The sequence below is a fragment of the Cucurbita moschata genome, unplaced genomic scaffold (genome assembly GCF_002738365.1).
Source record: "Cucurbita moschata cultivar Rifu unplaced genomic scaffold, Cmos_1.0 Cmo_Scf00008, whole genome shotgun sequence".
Taxonomy (NCBI): domain Eukaryota; kingdom Viridiplantae; phylum Streptophyta; class Magnoliopsida; order Cucurbitales; family Cucurbitaceae; genus Cucurbita; species Cucurbita moschata.
The window spans coordinates 1,011,247-1,031,540 of record NW_019268524.1 but is presented as its reverse complement, the minus strand read 5'-3'; the positions used below and the strand labels follow the sequence as shown (position 1 = coordinate 1,031,540).

At 40.3% G+C, this 20,294-nt stretch overlaps 5 protein-coding genes and 1 pseudogene across 6 annotated transcripts; 5 read left to right on the top strand and 1 right to left on the bottom strand.

Annotated features, from left to right (window-relative positions):
* Positions 1-623: 623 nt before the first annotated feature.
* On the bottom strand, positions 624-2,850 carry LOC111446808. Its single transcript, XM_023085767.1, has 2 exons — positions 1,481-2,850; positions 624-1,208 (listed from the first exon to the last, which is right to left on the bottom strand). Exons 1-2 carry the CDS (start codon positions 2,388-2,390, stop codon positions 715-717), a joined length of 1,404 nt encoding a protein of 467 aa, XP_022941535.1. The 5' UTR covers positions 2,391-2,850; the 3' UTR covers positions 624-714.
* A 4,129-nt stretch (positions 2,851-6,979) lies between these two features.
* Positions 6,980-7,904, top strand: LOC111446813 (ethylene-responsive transcription factor ERF011-like). 2 transcript variants are annotated; one of them, XM_023085771.1, is made up of 2 exons: positions 6,980-7,126; positions 7,328-7,904. In XM_023085771.1, the coding sequence occupies exon 2, from the start codon at positions 7,368-7,370 to the stop codon at positions 7,800-7,802; it is 435 nt and encodes a 144-aa protein (XP_022941539.1). In that variant the 5' UTR covers positions 6,980-7,126; positions 7,328-7,367; the 3' UTR covers positions 7,803-7,904. The 2 variants fall into 2 exon arrangements, with proteins under 2 accessions (XP_022941539.1, XP_022941540.1); XM_023085772.1 differs by having other exon boundaries at positions 6,986-7,164.
* A 2,181-nt stretch (positions 7,905-10,085) lies between these two features.
* LOC111445768 (uncharacterized acetyltransferase At3g50280-like) lies at positions 10,086-11,647 on the top strand. The gene has a single exon (XM_023084237.1). It carries the CDS (start codon positions 10,176-10,178, stop codon positions 11,580-11,582), a length of 1,407 nt encoding a protein of 468 aa, XP_022940005.1. The 5' UTR covers positions 10,086-10,175; the 3' UTR covers positions 11,583-11,647.
* A 1,195-nt stretch (positions 11,648-12,842) lies between these two features.
* LOC111445758 (uncharacterized acetyltransferase At3g50280-like) lies at positions 12,843-14,529 on the top strand. Its single transcript, XM_023084219.1, has one exon. It carries the CDS (start codon positions 13,053-13,055, stop codon positions 14,436-14,438), a length of 1,386 nt encoding a protein of 461 aa, XP_022939987.1. The 5' UTR covers positions 12,843-13,052; the 3' UTR covers positions 14,439-14,529.
* A 493-nt stretch (positions 14,530-15,022) lies between these two features.
* Positions 15,023-16,782, top strand: LOC111445834 (uncharacterized acetyltransferase At3g50280-like). Its single transcript, XM_023084347.1, has one exon. The coding sequence runs from the start codon at positions 15,253-15,255 to the stop codon at positions 16,612-16,614; it is 1,362 nt and encodes a 453-aa protein (XP_022940115.1). The 5' UTR covers positions 15,023-15,252; the 3' UTR covers positions 16,615-16,782.
* A 51-nt stretch (positions 16,783-16,833) lies between these two features.
* On the top strand, positions 16,834-19,924 carry LOC111446219 (annotated as a pseudogene).
* The last annotated feature ends 370 nt before the right edge of the window (positions 19,925-20,294 follow it).

Genomic DNA, 20,294 nt, shown 5'->3' with positions numbered 1-20,294 from the left:
TTTTTTTTTGCATAACTAATTTTAAAAATTAAATTAGTTTATACTTTTGATTTTTTTTTTCAACAAAAATTAGAAAATATAGTTTTGGAAACATGTCATTTCGATAAAATAGGATAATGAACCGGACACGTGTACTTTAGCTACGGGCCATAAGTTGTTGTAGCCCAGTGATACAGATGGGCCGGTACTTACCAAGATGGGCCTACTGGTAACTCTTGTTATACTTTAGTTACGGGCCATAAGTTGGGCCGGTACCTACCGGGCTGGGCCTATCTAACTCTTGTTTTTTTACATCATTAAACGTAAAGAAAAATAATATTTAAATATATTTCTGCAACGTTTAGAAAGCAAATTTTGTATTGCTCTTATTCTGTTACATTATTTTTTTTTGAAGATGTGTGGATAAATAAAAATATATTGTTTTTAAATTCTTCTATCAAATTTCTATAAAAAATGAAAAAGGTGGCAGAAATGGAGACGAAAAAGAAATGGAGACCAAAAAGGCTTTCCAATAGCCATAGACGATCTCTTGTATATTTTAAGACCACTCAATCTCATGAGACGTTCCTAATTATGAGCATATGGATTGTATTTGAAACCACTGAATTTAAAGAATGAAGAAATAAGGCAACACACGTCGATTCTCAGCTTGCTCATATTAACAAACACCATCTCCAAATAGGCTGCGAGAAATTTAAAAGAAAAAAGAACCCATTAGAAACGGGGAAATCTTTTTACTTGTTCATCTTCGACGACGATTTCAAAAAGTTCAATTTCATCGGACAGTTCGTCGTCCTCTCGATGATCAACAACAAGGTTATTGGTGGGTTTTGGAGAGGCCCGATTAAACCACTGGGAATCGATCATTCCCATAGAGAAAAGCTCTCTGCTATCTTCGTACCCATTGCCACGGCAACCACCGCCCACATTCACAAGCGGACTTACGAAGCAAGGATTTGGAGTTCTTTGAGCTGCTACGTACTTGAACACGCTTTGCCCCAAATTTACCAACACTGTAACGTCGGCGTTTCCCGCCAGACTCAGACACATTGGGCTTCCGAATTCCTCTGACTTGCAATGGATCACGTGCACCACCTCTGAATCCACCGTGAAGAACACCTTCTTCTGTTTTGGATCGAACCCACATCCGATCACCTTCTCTGCCCTTCCCCACTCTGCTTTCTCAGATTCAAACACTAATTTGATTCCTGAATGAAACGAAACCAATCACAGAATTAGAAACCCATAACAGAACAGAACAGAACAGTTCTAATTTGGTAGTTCTATTAAGCACAGCTTTCCCGAGAAATGGATGACAACGAAAAAAACCATTCATTTTGGAGTGGGTTGGTTGGTATTAAACAAATGGATCGGATTCTTTAGGATATATTATTATGTTCTTTTACATTTTAATTGGTGAACACTAAAGCAGAGTGTCCTGAAGGAAAGGGGAAAAAAAGAGTGTTTTTTGGGATTTTACCATCGAGATAGACTGAGCCATTGGAGTTGAATCCGATGCTACCGGGATAGCTGCCGGGGAATTTAGAAGCGGTGGATTCGCCGGAAGTGAGCCCAATGGATAACATTGCATCTTCTTCTGCTTCATCTTCCATGTCTTTCGCATTGAGCTTCGATTCCTCGACGTTGCTAACTCTGTTATTAGATGTAAAATACGTCACAGATTCTGAACTCGTTTTCGAGTTATAATTTTCGGGAATCAATTTAATCCTCTTGCCCTCTTTTGCAGTTCCAATGGGTTCGATTTCCTCGCCAGAAATATTCAAAATCGTGATCTCAAAATACGCTTCTTGGGGGAAAGAAGCCAGGGGAGGGCCGGGTAATGGCAGAGCAGTTCTGATAACAGAGGAAGGAGGGGAAGAAGGATACACGGTGTTGTTAATCGCCTTCTTAAACCCGGAATTAAGCCTTATCTTCTGCATAAAATCGGCCGATCCTTGACTCACTTCCCAGCTAATCTCCGGCGCGGGGATCTCCTTCTCGGTCTCGCCGGCCGCAAATAAACCCAATAATCGGGATCTTGAAGATGGAGAAGAGGAAATGGAGACGGTAAAAGCGAATTGGGTCCATCCATTTTCGACGGCGTCGTTGACAAGCGAAGGGTTGTCGTTCCAACTGAACAAACGTTTTTGCGAAACCCCAGAAGGGTAAAAATTACTGAGTCGCCTTTTGGCGTCTGATTCAGATTGGCGATGAAGCTTCACAGTCCCAGAACCAGATTGCTGTAATGAATTTTCCACACTCTGTAAGGTCTCAACAGATTGTGATTGAATAAGAAGCCGCCGCCGCCTCCAAAAGTGCAAACCGGTCAGCAACAATGCAAGAACTACGACGGACGCGACAGCTGCAGCAACAGGAGAGAATCCGGCCATTTTTCAAAACCTCAGAACTTTACGTCGAATCGACAAAAGGAAGACTCTTTTGAGAGCAAGAAGGTGAGTTGAGAGGGAATGGCGGAGAAAGTTATTGGGGCGGCAAAAATTAACGACTTTTTCAAAGGAAGGAAGAAGAAGCAAAGCAAATAGTGGTCTGGTCTGGTCTGGTGTTATTTATGGCTTGAACTTGAAGCCATTTCAACGGATGGACAGAGTTTCGGATTATTTAATAAAAAATAGCCGACAGAGTTCTGTGATAGAAAATGGAATGTGCTGATTCATGTTGCTTAGGAAGGGTGGAGGGACTGTGGAGAGAGATGCCTGGATGGATAATGCTTTGATTACCTGGAATTGGAAACTAAGCCCAACCTATCTGCTTCCAACTTCAAATCAAAACCAAGGTTATTCTTTTTTATTTCTTTTCCTATATTTTGTGTCTGATTATTTGTGTTTCAGAGGGGACAGATGGTGGGATTTTGGGCCACTCCGCCGTACACGGCGACTGTTAAAATGCAACCGACCAGCAGTCCCAACACACAAACACAAAACACCACAGATACACTTGCACAGCTTACCTCAGACAGTTTTTGGAGAATTTGAAGTTGTGAGATCCGGTAAGAGAGACGAACAAAACATTATTTAAAACTTTGAGACTAGATCTGTTAATAGTGAGTTTGGGTCATTCAAAATGTTGTCATAGTCATCGGGTGTTGTGCCAGCGTCAGACACCGGGCAGTGTACTAGCGGGAACGTTGGCCCCCAATTGTGAGAACGAAGCCTTTAAGGGGGTGGACAGTGAGATCTCACATCGTCATTACAAAATAGTACCATAGCTAAACACTGGACAGTGTGTTAGTGAGGACGTTGAGCTCTAAGAAAAGTGGATTATGAGAACGAAGCACTCCTTAGGTAAGGGTGTGAAGCCATCATAGAAGTTCTCACGCAACGTTGTCTTAATAAGAAAATGACTCTGATGGGCCCGAAAAGCTAAGGTGAAAATCCACTTATATAGTAGATTAAGGCAATACAAAAGGCACCCACCCCTTCCATTTCTGATCCTCGACCTCACCTGTGATGTCCCACTTTGGTTGGGAAGGAGAACAAACCACCCTTTATAAGGGTGTGGAAACCTTCCCCTAGCAGACGCGTTTTAAAGCCTTGAGGGGAAGCCCGAAAGGGAAAGCCCAAAGAAGACAATATCTGCTAGCGGTGGATCTGGGTCGTTACATCACCTTATTCAGTAATTCCTTCCAAGTTCTTACGGAAAGTGCTAAGTTTGAACAGTATTTTGTGGTTGGGGATGTAAAAACAGGTGGGATAGAAAGTAATTAATAAGGGTTTTTACATGATTGAGTTGGTAGTGTTTGAAGGAGTGGGGATGTCTGGTGCTATAATTTGAAATGAGCAGGGGAGGGTAGCTCCATTATTAATGATAATATCAACCACTGTGCACAGTTAATAATGTGAAAGCAAAGATTCGAGGATTATGAGTGCAAATGGCGAAGGCTTTTTCGTTTTAGAAAAATGGAAAAATAGAAGAACACAATCGATGTATGAGGAGGCAAAACCATGCAAGTAAGAGCCAATACAATATCGACTGTCTATGTTCCAGCAGACAGATTCGGCTTAGGCAATGATTGGCTGCTTCTGCCGGCTGAAACCCCATCCCATCACCTGCTAGGAAAAAAAAGTTTCCATCCTCGCTGGGTTGCTCCTCCAATTGACGTGAAATCTTAAAATTCATTCCTTTTAAGGGACCAATGTTCTTAGGTGTCCACATCCTTTGAAGCTCGGTGTCTTTGTTGGCACACCGCCCGATATCCCTCCATTTTCTTCGATATTATGAATTGAATTGGCAGAGGAATCAAAATCCCTCATTTTTTATTCTAAAAAAATGTACTTTTTGGATAATCAGCTCTGTTCTGAAATGGGTTCTTTTGAGTTTTAAAGAAAAGGTTTAAAATTCATGAGATGGGAAGCACGTTGTGTTGGCGACACCAATCTTCTTCTTCCTCCATGGGTGACTCGCTGCATCTTGCCGCCATACATATCTTCATATAATATCATTTTTAGGGATCTCCGGCTAAGAAACCTCCATCTTCTTCTTCCCCTTAGCTGGCAGTCTCCTTTAATTTGCTTTTCTTTTTCTCTCTCAAATGAGACAACGTTTAATAACCATTCTGTTTGTATCAACCAAGAACAAATTATAAAAACGCATTATTCAACCAAAAGAATTTAAAAACACATCATTACCCAAAGTTTATACGCAATATCACAAGATTCTGTGTTTCATTTTAATATGTACCCACCCACTACTTAAGACACGTGTTGCTTTTGGACGATCATGGGCCAGAGTTGTTGGACTATGAATCCAAATATCTGAGCTGAGGCCCAAAGGAGAGTCGCCAAATTGGCCGCAGGGTCTCCATAAGTACATTCAATAAGGCAGCGGAGTGGCGATTTGAAAAGGGGCTGGCTGGAAAAGAAAGGATATCTATGTTGGCGGTGAATCCCTTAGCGATAATGATTGATCTGGATGGTTGGCATCCATGATTTGGCATTTACAAAAGGGACAGAACAGAGCCCGATTGCTTATAACATACGAATTGGTTATTTTAGTTAAGGAAGTGAACCCACTACCTCCCTCCTGGTATGCTTGGATTGGGGAACAGTATCTGGGGTTGGCTCTGTACTTGCTGGGAGAAGTGATTGATGGGTATGGAAAGCTATGGGATGGTGGGTGTCGACGTGGAGAGATTGAGGAGAAGGAGAGCAAGAGTGGTTGTCAAGGGGAGTGGAGTTTGAGTGACGTGGGAAGTTGTAATGCTGAGTTGGAAGTCACCGTTGTCCATGTCAGATCAGGAGTTGTAATCGTTACTTTACTTCCTTTTGTTTTTCCCAATTACGCTACCACACCTTCATAATTTAATCTTATGTTTATACATTTGTTCACATGTTTTTGGTTATTTCGGTCTCTATTAAGTTACATTAATAATAATAATAATAATAAAGAAAGTTGTGCCATTTTTTTAATCTATATAATTCAATAATAACGAAAAAAAACCAGTTAATGTCAGCAGCCTTTTATTTATGCGACTAAAACTTCAAAAATTATATATTTTTTAAGAATATTTAAGATATGTCTTGTGGGAGTGTAAAACATTATTATTATTATTATTATATATTGTATGGGACCCACTCAAAGAAATAAATCCAAAACTAAATGTCAACTACAATTATTTATATCACATGAACATATAGTTTTCACACCTTATCATGTTATCCAAAACGTTGTTGCTACATCATTTTTAGATTTATCTCTAAAATAATTTCATTTTATATAATGATTGATTTTTGTTTTATATTTTCCCTCCAAAGTTAGCTAAATTTAAAAGTAACTCTTTTTTGTGATTTAGATAAATATAAACATCGACTAAAAAATTTAGTCGAGTAAATATATATTCATTATTTTTAAGTTATTAGGATGTCTCACGTTGGTTTGAGAGGAGAACGATTTTTTTTTTTTTGTTTTATAAAAGTGTAGAAACCTATTACTCATATTGTGAGACAGATAATATCTGCTAGTAAGTTGGTGATTTAATAGCGGTTTTAAAAATATTAAGAAATATACATAAAAGTTAAATAATAATTATTTTGTATATTGAATAGTTATTGAAGAGGAAAGGTGGAGTGATATTAATGAGTAATATAATTTAAATATGGATGGGGAAATAAGACAACAATATGGTTTAGACTTAATATAAAAAAAAAAAAAAAATGTGTGGCTTAGAAAATTAGTGTAACAATGGTGGGGAAGGAATTGGATTTGGTACACATAATTTAACCAAGTTTGTGATTTACAAATTGGGGAATGCCCATCCAATCATATCTTTTTAAACAAAATAAACTATAATGACAAAATAATAATAATAACAAATAAAATTAAAAAAAAAAAACAAAAGTTAATATAGCATTATTATCAATATTTTTAATTTTCCACCCTAACGTTTTTATTTTGATTCAAACAATCATAGAGTGAATGTAAAATTATTGTTGTTAATTGTAACACGTGTAGAAATTAAATCCAATTCCGGAGGCTAATATGAATGAATCTAAACATATATTAAAGGAATCGGCCATGACTTACTTTAATAATGGTTTAAGACGGTTAATGAAGCATTAATTAAATTTAATTATGTTAAAAGAGTATTGAAAAGTCAAAATATTTAAAAAATCAAACCGACCATCCCCTCTTCTCATTAGCTATTGCCAAACAAACTGCTCCCACGTAATGCGTCATAAAAATTAAAACCTCTCTCTGTCTCTGTCTCCGTTTCGAACCCCCGCCCTCCCATTCTAATTAATTCCTCCAAATCATGCATAAAATTAATATTTTATAAATTTATTGCGTGGACGGAAAGTTTTGGACGGACACAGAGTCCACCGCCGCCGACTTTTCTCTCAGCTACTTCGCTCCCACGCTGTACCATCATCATCCACTTGTCCACCATCCAAGTTACCTATTTTCCACGTCATCTTCTTGTATTATTTACGTTAACATGTATATATATATTTTTTTCTTTCTGTTAATTCAGTTTGCCCAAGAAAAAGAAAAAGAAAAAAAAAAAAAAGGGATGTTTATGACCGGTGATAAAATATGTCGGCCAAAGTTGGATTTGTGTTGAAGGAAAATCAACGTGGCGGGCGTGGGCATTGGACAGAGAAGCAGCGAAGTAGGAAACAATTCCGCCCTTCTTTTTATCTTCTAAGAGTATTTTGATGTATTTATATTTATTTGAATTAATATAAATCTGGCAATCCCAAAGCTATGTATAAGTAGATTCAAACAGCGCGCCACCATCTTGTTTGTTCAAACTGGTGCTGGGGTTCTGTTTTTATGTTTTTTCTCATGGCTCTCATGTTTCAATTTTTAGAATTATAAATACCCATAATCGGTTCTTGCGGTGTGTGAAGATGGAAGGACAAGTTTGCTCGGGTGTAAGTTCATCGACAGAGAAGAGGAAGCAAAGGCATCAACAACAGAAGCAATACAGAGGAATAAGGATGAGGAAGTGGGGGAAGTGGGTAGCGGAAATCAGAGAACCCAACAAGCGTTCCAGGATTTGGCTTGGTTCTTACACAACTCCGGTCGCTGCCGCCAGGGCTTACGACACCGCCGTTTTCTACCTCCGAGGCCCCTCCGCCCGGCTGAATTTCCCGGAATCGATTTTCGAAGAGGACCAACTGCAGGATGTGTCAGCCGCCTCCATACGAAAAAGAGCCACCGAAATCGGCGCTAGGGTTGACGCCATCCAAACCTCTCTACTTGCCTCTAATTCAAACTCTCAAATTTCGGAGAAGCCTGATTTAAACCAGTACCCCAACCCCGAAAGCTCAGACGACGATTAATCTCGTATCTCAACCAATGATTCCGTTTGATCGGCTGTAGTTCTGCGATTGTAACCACTCCAAATCGGCTAATACAAATAGTTGTTCTGATGTTCCCCTTTTTTTTTTGTTAATTTTATTTAGTTTCTTTTTAAAATTTTTGATGTTTGGAGTAGTAGTCCACAAAAAAGAGGAGAAATTAGGAGAGGCGTGACCGTGTTGATGAGTGTTTCCAGGTACGGCCACCGGAGAAGATGGGGTAAAGGATAGAAACAAAAGAAAGAAGAGAAAAGAAAAGAGTTTGGAAGGAGGGGACAACAACTGGTGCACATGACATGCTTGTGGACTCCACACAACAAAGGCAGAATGAGAAAAGAAGCACAATATATGTGAGAGCGAGAGGAAGCCGTGTTGGTGGCCTCTCATATTATCAGCTTTTCAATTCTCACTTCCAGTTCAACCCTTACCCAACATTTGTTTTCATTTCCTTATCTTCCTATAATACCAACAACATGGAGACGACAACCGCACACTCCAACCACCGCCGCCCGCCCCTCCAAACCCTATACATCAACTCCCTATTTTTCTTCTCCGCTTATGCTTTTGACCAAACAACTTGTAATTTTTTTAAAAAAAATCTAAAAAAATATAATATGTCACTCTAGGGCAGTGAATTTATTGGTTTTAGTCAAATCTTAATTAAATTTTCTCACCTGTCTAGCAACCAGCGATCCAAACTGGGATTCATTCACTTTCATCTTCTTTTCCTTCTAATTATTAGTATGCCAATCAAAACCTTTTGACTTTTCTCTTTTTCCTTTAAAATTCCTGCCGTGGATGTGGGTCGAACCTGAAACTCCATTAAATTTTGAATTATTAAAACACACCGCTTTTCATGGATCTTGTACAATTTTCTTTCCATTTTATTCATCTTCGTCTCAGCTTCCATGCACGACCCATATCCACAAATATTAGTTTAAATTTAATACGGACACCAAACACCAACACCAACCTTAATAATTGCCGGAATCCCATGATGATTTGTCATACAAAGAGGTCGGTGCCAGGTGCAGTTGACACCTCCGCTAATCTTCTTTATTCCACACTCCTCCATGGATATAATCGAAAATATTACACCATGGTTAAGGTTCTATGTACTGTGAAGTAAAAAAAAGAAAAGGTGGTCAAAGGTCAAAGGAATGGTAGTGTTTATTGAGTGGTGACTCACCGTCACTGAGCTGTCGCTTTCGTACCGAACCGTTTCCAATGCGGGGAGGGTTTTGTTGGGATACAATTCAGTAACGTGTCGAGCAGTTATTTAAAACACAAGTTCGTCCCCACCGCTTCAAATCTCTTTGCTAATATATTCGAGAAATTGAATAAATCCATAATTCCACGCCCACTAACCCATGATGAGACAAAAATGTATTATATGGTTTATACTCCGCACGGGTCACACATCAATTATTTGGAAATAATAAATTAATACGTCACTCAATAATATGTGTATGGAGGAAGCATGTAGCATTCGAGAATATTGAGTATTTTTATTAAACCATTAAATAGTATTTACCACACAAATTTATAGATTTTAAAATTAAAATGACTAAAATATTATAGTTACAAGTTTCTAGCAATGAGCATTGTGAGAGTTAGATCTCACATCGGTTAGAGAGGATAACGAAACATTTCTCATAAGAGTGTAGAAACCTCTTTCTAGTAGACACGTTTTAAAACTATGAGACTGATGACAATATTTAATAGGCCAAAGCGAAAAATATATACTAGCAATGGACTTTGACTGTTACAAAATGGTATCAAAGCTAGACACTAGGCGGTGTGCCAGCGAGGACGTTGGACCCTAAAAAGTGAATTGTGAGATCCCACGTTGGTTGGAGAAGAGAACAAAATATTCCTTATAAGAATGTGGAAACCTCTATCTTGTAGACGCGTTTTAAAACATGAGACTAAAAACAATACGTGACGGACAGGTTAAAGCAGACAATATTTGCTCACGGATGTGCAAGTGAGAACATTAGGTCTCCAAGGGAATGGTTTGTGAGATAAGAGAGAGATAACGAAATATTTCTTATAAAAATTTGGAAACCTCTCTCTTCGGTTAACGTATTTTAAAATGTGAAGTTGACGGCAATGCACAGTGGGCTAAATCAGACGACCTTAAACGGGCCTGGATTGGACAATATATTTTTAACTGGGCTTGGGCTGGGGCAGTTAGAGTGAGACTGTCTGATTTGGTAGAAACAGAGGAAGAGTGTCGGTGTTTATTGTGAAGAATGAAGTAAGGCAGTTTTAAAAAATTCGCAAATCCCCAGTTTTGTACAAATAATTGAGGTGGTGGGTTTGTTCTTATCGGAATCCTATCTTCAACAGACGATGAAGCCCCAACATCCTTCAGTCCGACGGATCTCCGAGTGCTTTCTCAAACCAGACATAGAATGCCTTCCACAAGAATCAAAGCAGCCCCATTACCTGAGCCATTGGGATCTTAACCTCCTTCCCATCCAATACATCCAAAAAGGTCTTCTCTTTCGCAAACCCTCCGAGGCCTTCGAAGATGGACACCCTTTTATGGCCACTCTTCTTCACCGCCTCAAACGCTCCCTCTCCTCTGCTCTCTTTCATTTCTACCCACTTTCCGGCCGCCTCGCTTCCATCATTAATGAGCATCAAGCTTCCATCTTGGTTTATGTGGACTGCGTTAACACCCCTGGAGCGAAGTTCACCCACGCCGCCCTCGACCTCACAATCTCGCATCTTCTCTCCCCTGTTGATGTGCCTTTAGTGGTTCACTCTTTATTTGACCCTGACCTCCAAACAGCCGTCAACTACGATGGCCATACCCTGCCTTTACTATCCATTCAGGTAACGGAATTATTGGACGGCATCTTCATCGGTTCTTCCTTCAACCATTCCATTGGCGATGGAACCTCCCACTGGAATTTCTTCAAGATGTGGTCTGAGATTTTTCAGTCACTACCACCGGATGGAGATGATATTGTTTCAATTTCACGGCCACCCATTCTGAAGCGGTGGTTTCCTGAAGGGCATGGCCCAATTATCAACCTCCCCTTCACCCACTCCGATCAGTTTAAGATAAGATTAAAAGCCCCAGAACTCAGGGAGAGAATCTTCCACTTCACGAAAGAATCTATTGCTGCGCTCAAAGCAAAAGCCAATGCAGAGTGCGGCACCGAAGAAATCTCATCCTTTCAAGCGATGTGTGCGCTTGTATGGCGCTCCATAACACGAGCTCGCCGCCTACCACAAAACCAAATCACGATTTGCAGAATGATTGCTAATAACAGAGCAAAATTAGAGGTACCCACACCGGAAGATTACTTCGGCAACGTAATTACAGCATTGAAAGTGAGTGCAAAAGCAGGGGAAGTGGTTGAAGGCGGACTAGGTTGGGCGGCGTGGAAATTGCACGAAGCTGTGGTGGACAACACCAAAGAAAAGTTCAGAGAGGCAGTTGAGAAATGGTTCGAGTGTCCTTTTACTTTTCAAGTGGATCAAAATTTTGTAACGTACAGCTTGTCGATGACTAGCTCGCCCAGGTTCAATATATATGGTAATGAATTTGGAATGGGAAAAGCGGTGGCGGTCCGGAGTGGACGTGCAAACAAGTTCGACGGCAAAGTGAGTTCGTATCCAGGGTATGAAGGAGGAGGAAGCGTGGATTTAGAGATCGCTCTGTTCCCACATAGTATGGCGAATTTGGAGGCTGATTCGGAGTTCATGAGTGCTGTGTCTTCCCCGCCTCATCTGTTCCATGAGTAATATGATGTATTTTCAAGATCAAGCTTGGAGTTCGGATGCTTTCTTGAGCTCATAATTCAAGTTTCTAACAAATTAATTATTATTGTTCAAATAAAAAATGATTTTGTTTAAAAAGAATAGTCATATTTTAATAATTAAAAAGAAGAGGAAACGGAGTTTGTCACTTCTCCTTTTATTTTTATTATATTATTAGTACGTTTTTAATCCCTACCGTTCATTTTTTCTTATTATGTTTTAAGTTGAATTTTAATTTTAATTTCATCTTCTTCTACCTAATCAATACATAACTACTACAATATTTAAATCTTAAAATTTTCAAAAAGTCTCCCCATTGCTCCACGCTTCATTTTTATAATATTAAAAAAGTCTCCAAATTGCTTTGTACACGCTTCATTTTTATTATGAATATTATTGTGAGTACATCAATAGTAAATTTACTCTTAGAGTTGTGATATATTTTTCAAAATTCTGTACGAAAACGATTGAATTTACTCTTGAACTCGTAAAGTTGTACGATAGCAGTAAGCTCTAATCCGTAGTAAGAGCTAAAGACATTTTTTTTTAATTCTTAAGGAGTATGAAGAGAATGGAGTTTGACTGAACGTCTATAAAATTACACGATGTTTTCAAAAAATTTCCTATTTAATTATGAAATTATTATTGTAATTTATTCCATATCCTATTTTTTTTTTAAATAGAATTATTATTTTTATACTTTGTTGTATGAATTGTAATTTTCAATTGTTTATGTTTTTTTTTTATTATACTTATACATAATTTTTTAAAACATCATAGATCTAATAGTTGATTGGCCTACCATTTAATTGGTGATATGGATCTTTTTCAGTATGTTTGAGAATTTTCAATTGGCTTCGATGTGCACGATATTGTTTCAATTGCAAGCTCACCCATGTTGAAGTTGTGGAATTTTGATGGAATTGGTCCAATTATGAAATTTTTTTTACTAACCCGAATCTAGATCGATTCATCAAAAGGTTAGCCACTCGAGTTTAAGGAGAGAATCTATGTGAGAATTCACATTGGTTCGGGAGGGAAACGAAACATTCCTTAAAAAAGTGTGAAACTTGTTTTTAGTAGACGCGTTTTAAAATTGTGAGATTGACGAAAATACATAAGAGACTAAAACAGACTATTTATTAGTGGCGGGGTTGAATTGTAAATAGGGTTAGACTATTAGGATCTATTTGCAGAGTTTGAAGCCAAAGTCAATGCTGAAATTTCCATGTTCCAATGTAGGTGGATACGTGGATACTTAGCTATGACGAGTGTCTAACTAAATACTGAAACGGATTCCTTATTTGGAAGAGGCAAAATCCAACCTTTATTTGTAGCGTTTGTTCCTTCTCCGAAGCCGAACACCAAAACACCAACTCTTCACTCATCTCTTCCCACGATAAAAAGCGCCAATTTTCCTGCTGCTACTCACAAACGCCTTAAACTCCGACCAAAATGAACCCCCGTTATCCTCCGCTGCGTCACATCTCCAGCTGCTTTGTCAAACCAGAATTGGATTGCCTTCCCCAAGAATCGAAGCAGCCACTACATTTGAGCCCTTTGGATCTCCCCATGCTTTCCGCCCACTATATCCAGAAGGGCCTACTCTTTCACAAACCCCCCGACGCCTATCACCATCCACACACTTTTATGCCCAATCTTCTTCACCGCCTCAAAGCCTCCCTCTCCACCGCTCTCCTACATTTCTACCCACTTTCCGGCCGCCTTGCTACCACCATCAACGACCATCCACCTTCCATCTCCGTCTATGTAGACTGTGTTAACAGCCCTGGAGCCAAGTTCATCCACGCCGCCCTCGACACCACAATTTCTGATGTTCTCTCCCCTGTTGACGTGCCTTCCGTGGTCCACTCTTTCTTTGACCACGACCGGGCTGTCAACTACGACGGTCAAACCATGCCTTTGCTCTCCATTCAGGTAACGGAGTTATTGGACGGAGTCTTCATCGGCTGTTCCTTCAACCACGTCATCGGCGACGGAACCTCCTACTGGAATTTCTTCAACATGTGGTCTGAGATTTTTCAAGCACCTTCAAATCAAATTTCGCGTCCCCCAGTTCTTAAGCGTTGGTTTCCTGATGGGTATGGTCCAATTATAAATCTCCCTTTTACCCACACCGATCAATTTATCAGCAGATTCGAGGCGCCTCAACTTCGTGAGAGAATGTTCCACTTTTCAGCAGAATCAATTGCAAAATTGAAAGCAAAAGCCAAAACAGAGTGCGGCAGTAAAGGAATCTCCTCCTTCCAATCGCTGTCTGCACTTGTATGGCGATCCATAACACGAGCTCGTCGCATAGCAGAGGATCAACCCACCATTTGCATGATGGCGGCGAATGGCAGAGCAAGATTAGAACCGCCCTTTTCTGAAAACTACTTCGGCAACGTAGTTAGAGCAGTGAAAGCGGAAGCAAAAGCAGGGGAGTTGCTTGAAAAAGAGCTTGGATGGGCGGCGTTGAAGTTGCACGATGCTGTGGTGAACATCACCGACAAGAATTTAAGAGACTCACTTGACCAATGGCTGCAATCTCCTTATACTTTCCAATTGGGTCGATTTTTTAGTCCGAATAGTATCATGATGGGGAGCTCGCCGAGGTTCAATGTGTATGGGAATGAGTTCGGAATGGGAAAGGCGGTGGCGTTAAGAAGTGGTTATGCCAATAAATTTGACGGCAAAGTGTCGTCATTTCCAGGAAACGAGGGAGGAGGAAGCATTGATTTAGAGATCTGCCTTCTCCCGCAAAATATGGCAATGCTGGAATCTGATTTGGAGTTCATGAATGTCGTCTCTTCCTCGCCTTTTCAGCCCTGTGAATCATGATTCTATGTCATAAAATATGCAACAAATCGTGTATTTTTCAAGATGATTTGATTTACTTTGAAACCCACGAACTGCATTTTAAATGTTTTTATCGAATGGTTGTTTTTCTTTGGAAATGATCCACCCCACTCTCCATGCTTTCTCACTCTCCATGCTTTCTCTCATCCTTATAAGACCCCATCAAATCTACGGGTTCCGGGAGGGGCCTAGTGTCATGACCAACTGATGTGGGATTGATCTTTCTACCATATAATTGGATTAAGATTGCTTAAATGACTCTAGCGTACCAATACAAAGTAAAAAATGATTACCTAATAAATGCATTTAAAATCTTGATTTAGACTTATAGGCTAGAAAATGAATTATTCTTTTAACCTAATAAACGCGTTTAAAACCTTGATTTGGACTTACATGCTTGTTTAGACTAAGTTTAAATAAAAGTAAGAATTTGACCATTGGAACATTTATTTTTGATGCGGACTACAAAGTTGAAAGGTCGTTGTTATAATATTTAATGTAGACTTTCTAACGTTACATCCTATGCATCCAAATTCTCTTCGTTTACATCACTAGCACTGTTTTAAAAGCCCACCACGAATCTTCAATGCCTCGTAAAATCGGAGACAATTGGTTGGTAACGCTTGCGGTTCAATCTTGTCTTCTCTCGAGTTTTTTTATTTTTTTTTTATTTTCAAATAGGATTGGTCAAAATTGATCAGCCTTCCTACACCTCTTATTTAAACCGACCAACTCAACACGACACATCGGAACATTGATAGCCCGGCGCCTCATAAATCCACTCTGTTCCGACAATATGATTCACTACATCTCAGAGTGCTTCATCAAACCTCACACCATCCCCGAACAATCTAACCATCCATATCACCTTTGCCCATGGGACCTTGCCATGCTTTCTATGCACTACATCCAAAAGGGTCTGCTTTACGCCAAATCTCCGGCCACCGTCCACGACGGCGGCCGCTTCATGGACGATCTCTTGAAAAAGCTCAAGCGCTCACTCTCGGTTGCCCTCGTTCATTTCTTCCCACTCGCCGGACGACTCGCAACGATTTCATATGAAGATGAAGGGTCTTCCCTCGTTTATGTGGACTGCAAAAACAGCCCCGGAGCCAAATTCATCCACGCGCGTGTCGACATGTCGAGTTCTGATATTCTTTCACCCTCTGACGTGCCGTTGATTGTCGAATCGTTCTTTGACCATGACAGAGCAGTCAACCACGATGGTCATTCCAGGCCGTTGTTGTCAGTTCAGGTCACCGAATTAGTTGACGCCGTCTTCATTGGGTGTTCCGCTAACCACACCATCGTCGACGGAACATCGTACTGGCACTTCTTCAACATGTGGTCCGAAATATTTGAAGCAGGGGATGACAATATTTCAATTTCACGCCCACCGATTCTGCAGCGTTGGTTCCCGGAGGGCCATGGTCCAATTCTAAAGCTTCCATTTACGGACCCTGATCAATTTATTAACAGATTCGAGGCTCCCCAACTCAGCAAAAAGTACTTCCATTTTTCTTCCGAATCGGTGGCTGCACTGAAAGCAAAGGCAAATACAGATTACGAAACCAACAAAATCTCCTCCTTCCAGTCCTTATCTGCGCTGATTTGGAGATGCATAACGCGAGTCCGTGGCCTGCCGCCGGATCAAACCATCGGTTGCATAATGGCAATAAACAACCGATCAAGATTGGAGCCACCCTTATCGGAAAATTACTTCGGGAATTCGATTCATTCAATAAGAGGAGTAGCGACAGTGAAGGAACTAGAGGAAAACAACCTTGGATGGGCGGCGTGGAAATTGCACGAGGCTGTGGTGAACCACACGGATAATGTAGTGAGAGGTGCTGTGAAGAAATGGGTGGAATCTCCGATGATATACCAAATAACCGGAATGTTCGATCCATCGAGCGTGATGATTGGAAGTTCCCCCAGATTCAACAAGTACGGGAACGTGTTTGGAATGGGGAAGGCGCTGTGTCTTCGAAGTGGGTATGCTAACAAGTTCGATGGGATGGTAGCGTGTTATCCAGGTTCTGAAGGAGGAGGAAGTATAGAACTGGAGATGTGCCTTCCGCCGCCTGTCATGAGTGCTCTCCAGGCTGATCAGGAATTCATGGATGCTGTTACGGTTTCATTTAATCCATTGCACTGAAAGCTACATTTCTTTTGATTTCATAATAAGAACGAGGTATCTGTACCTCTCAACACCTAAATCAAAGGGACATTTCAACCATTTAATGGGATATGGAAAATAATTGAGTGTGTGTAGACCGTCATCTAGTGTAATCATACATTAATTCATGCAAATTAAACTTACATGCTCAAATGTTTTAAAACTTTGAGGTTGACAAGCTATAGACTTAGTTTTACCATGTATCCCAGAGTTGGAAGCCAAAGTCAATACAGAGTGTGACAGTAATGAAATCTCCTTGTTCCAATGGTTGTGTGCAATTGTGTGTCGGCCTATAATACAAGCTCGTTGGGTATAGAAGAATCAAATCACTTTTTTCAGCCGTGAATGATAGAGGTGTTGGAGTCCAGGTAAAAGAGTTATTGGACGGCGTCTTCATCGGCTGTTCCTTCAACCACGCCATCGGTGACGGAACCTCCTACTGGAATTTCTTCAACATGTGGTCTGAGATTTTTCAAGCACCTTCAAATCAGATTTCGCGTCCCCCAGTTCTTAAGCGTTGGTTTCCTGATGGGTATGGTCCAATTATAAATCTCCCTTTTACCCACTCCGATCAATTTATCAGCAGATTCGAGGCGCCTCAACTTTGTGAGAGAATATTCCACTTTCCAGCAGAATCAATTGCAAAACTGAAAGCAAAAGCCAAAACAGAGTGCGGCAGTAAAGGAATCTCCTCTTTCCAATCGCTGTCTGCACTCGTGTGGCGATCCATAACACGAGGTCGCCGCATAGCAGAGAATCAACCCACTATTTGCATTGTGAATGTTTGCTGAATCCACCACACCTAAATGGTGTAAAAGTTATCTTATTTATAATCAAATAAATTACAAGGATATGGAAATAGTAATAAATGGAAATAACAATAAATGGAAAGATACTATAGTAATAAGGCAAATGTTAGATATTTGCCTTATAATAAAATATCAAATATAATATATATGGTAAACTATAATTTATTACTAAATATCCTTAACACCCCACCGCAAGCTAAGCGTCGGATTTAAACGAACGTGAAGCTTGAATCTGAAAAATTCAAAGAGAGGTCGAGAAATACTCTTTGTGAAGATGTCAGCAACTTGGAGATGAGAGGGTACATATTGTGTGCGAAGTTTGCCAGCGATAACAAGTTCTCGAAGGAAATGATAATCTAGTTCAACATGTTTGGCCCGCTTGTGAGAAACGGGATTAGAGCTCAAAAAAATAGCACTTTTGTTGTCACATAAGAGTAAGGGCTGCTTTGAAATAGGGACCTTGAGGTCATGCAAAAGATGCGTAACCCAAAGAAGTTCAGCAGCGGTTGTGGCAAGAGCACGATACTCAGATTCACAGCTGGAGCGTGAGACAGTAGGTTGCTTTTTGGCACTCCAAGAAACCAGATTGTTACCAAGATAAATAGAATAGCCGGATGTAGAACGACGAGTATCGGGACAACCAGCCCAGTCAGCATCCGAATAAGCGACTAGCGTACTAGGAACATTGGATGGACGAAAGGTAAGACCAAAGTGGAGTGTTCCTTTGACATAGCGAAGAATACGTTTGACAGCAAGAAAGTGATCTGCAGTAGGGGCATGCAAGAATTGACTGACAGAATTGACAGCATAGGCAATATCTGGACGCGTAATAGTCAAGTACTGAAGGGCGCCAACAAGAGATCTGTAGAGAGTAGGATCAGAGAAAGGAGAACCATCAGCAGTCAAGTGTTGAGAAACACTTTTCTTGAAGATGTTAACAACCTGGTTCAGAGGAGGCGTAGAGAAACACTTTCTTGGCCATCGAAAACTGCGGAGAGATCGCCGCTCAGCGGCGATGCTGCCTTGGCTTCGGTGAGAATATGTCTAACCCATGAAGAGGGATTGTCGTTTAGCGACGATGCTGACTTGGCTCTGGTGAGAATATGTCTAACCCCAAGAAGTAGAAGGGGAAACCTAGAGCAAGGGACAAAGACAATGTTGAAGCCGGAAGAGTCGCCACATTGGGCGAATGAGCCAATTTTGGCGAGAAGGGCAGCTGGAAGAGTCGCCACATTGGGCGAAGGAGCCAATTTTGGCGAGAAGGGCGGCGGCAACTTGGTTGGCGAAGATGCCAGTGCGGCGCCCAGATTCCAAAGGTAAATCTCTGCAGAAGGTCGATGGGCTTATTGAGATTCTGTATATTTTCAAAGAGGAATGCTAATGAAGATCCTAAGATTAGGGTTTTTGTGAAGGATGAAGGAAAAATTGGGAAGAAAATGAAAGAGGCTATGTTTGGAAAAGGTGAGGTTGTATGTACAGAGTATGGCGAAGGATGATTTGGAGGTCAAAAGAGTGGAGCCGAAGAGTAATCAATCGGCTCCACCTGCGGCAGCCATGAAGACTGCCCCTACGGTGTCAAAGCCAGCAGGGGTGGTGGAGAAGAAGATTAGAGGATCAAAAGCCATAGATGAGAAAGGATCGAGGTTGTTAAACCGAAAGGGCTCTGATACCATGTGAATGTTTGCTGAATCCACCACACCTAAATGGTGTAAAAGTTATCTTATTTATAATCAAATAAATTACAAGGATATGGAAATAGTAATAAATGGAAATAACAATAAATGGAAAGATACTATAGTAATAAGGCAAATGTTAGATATTTGCCTTATAATAAAATATCAAATATAATATATATGGTAAACTATAATTTATTACTAAATATCCTTAACACGAGGTCGCCGCATAGCAGATGGGTATGGTCCAATTATAAATCTCCCTTTTACCCACTCCGATCAATTTATCAGCAGATTCGAGGCGCCTCAACTTTGTGAGAGAATATTCCACTTTCCAGCAGAATCAATTGCAAAACTGAAAGCAAAAGCCAAAACAGAGTGCGGCAGTAAAGGAATCTCCTCTTTCCAATCGCTGTCTGCACTCGTGTGGCGATCCATAACACGAGGTCGCCGCATAGCAGAGAATCAACCCACTATTTGCATGATGGCGGCGAATGCAGAGCAAGATTAGAACCGCCCTTTTCTGAAAACTACTTCGGCAACGTAGTTAGAGCAGTGAAAGCGGAAGCAAAAGCAGGGGAGTTGCTTGAAAAAGAGCTTGGATGGGCGGCGTTGAAGTTGCACGATGTTGTGGTGAACATCACCGACAAGAATTTAAGAGACTCACTTGACCAATGGCTGCAATCTCCTTATACTTTTCAATTGGGTCGATTTTTTGGTCCGAATAGTATCATGATGGGGAGATCGCCGAGTTTCAACATGTATGGAAATGAGTTCGGAATGGGAAAGGAGGAAGCTGGAATATGATTTGGAGTTCATGAATGCCGTCTCTTCCTCGCTATTTCAGCGCTGTGAATCATGATTCTATATCAGAAAATATGCAACAAGTCGTGTTTTTTTTTCTACATTATTTGTAGTTGAGGACATAAACAGACCCACCAATGCTTAGCAACTAAGCTATGTATGGTTGTGTAACGGTAAAAGATAATTAGTTTTTCCATCGATCTTATCCATTTAAGGTTGACATCGTTGAAATACTAAATAACTTTACTCTCAATTTTCTTGTCCTTATTTATAGCAAATCAACCACATATTTCCTTTCTGACATGAAAACAAATTCTTGCTTCTCATTAGTCATTACTTCAATACCCTTTTTTTTTTTTTTTTTTTTTAATAT

What these genes read in the sequence shown, in the direction of transcription:
- LOC111446808 (XM_023085767.1), bottom strand. Translation starts at nt 2,390, where the DNA reads ATGGCCGGATTCTCTCCTGTTGCTGCAGCTGTCGCGTCCGTCGTAGTT. An exon ending in TGGCTCAGTCTATCTCGATG is followed by an intron (nt 1,209 to 1,480) that starts GTAAAATCCCAA and finishes CGTTTCATTCAG; the next exon opens with GAATCAAATTAGTGTTTGAA.
- LOC111446813 (XM_023085771.1), top strand. Translation starts at nt 7,368, where the DNA reads ATGGAAGGACAAGTTTGCTCGGGTGTAAGTTCATCGACAGAGAAGAGG.
- LOC111445768 (XM_023084237.1), top strand. Translation starts at nt 10,176, where the DNA reads ATGAAGCCCCAACATCCTTCAGTCCGACGGATCTCCGAGTGCTTTCTC.
- LOC111445758 (XM_023084219.1), top strand. Translation starts at nt 13,053, where the DNA reads ATGAACCCCCGTTATCCTCCGCTGCGTCACATCTCCAGCTGCTTTGTC.
- LOC111445834 (XM_023084347.1), top strand. Translation starts at nt 15,253, where the DNA reads ATGATTCACTACATCTCAGAGTGCTTCATCAAACCTCACACCATCCCC.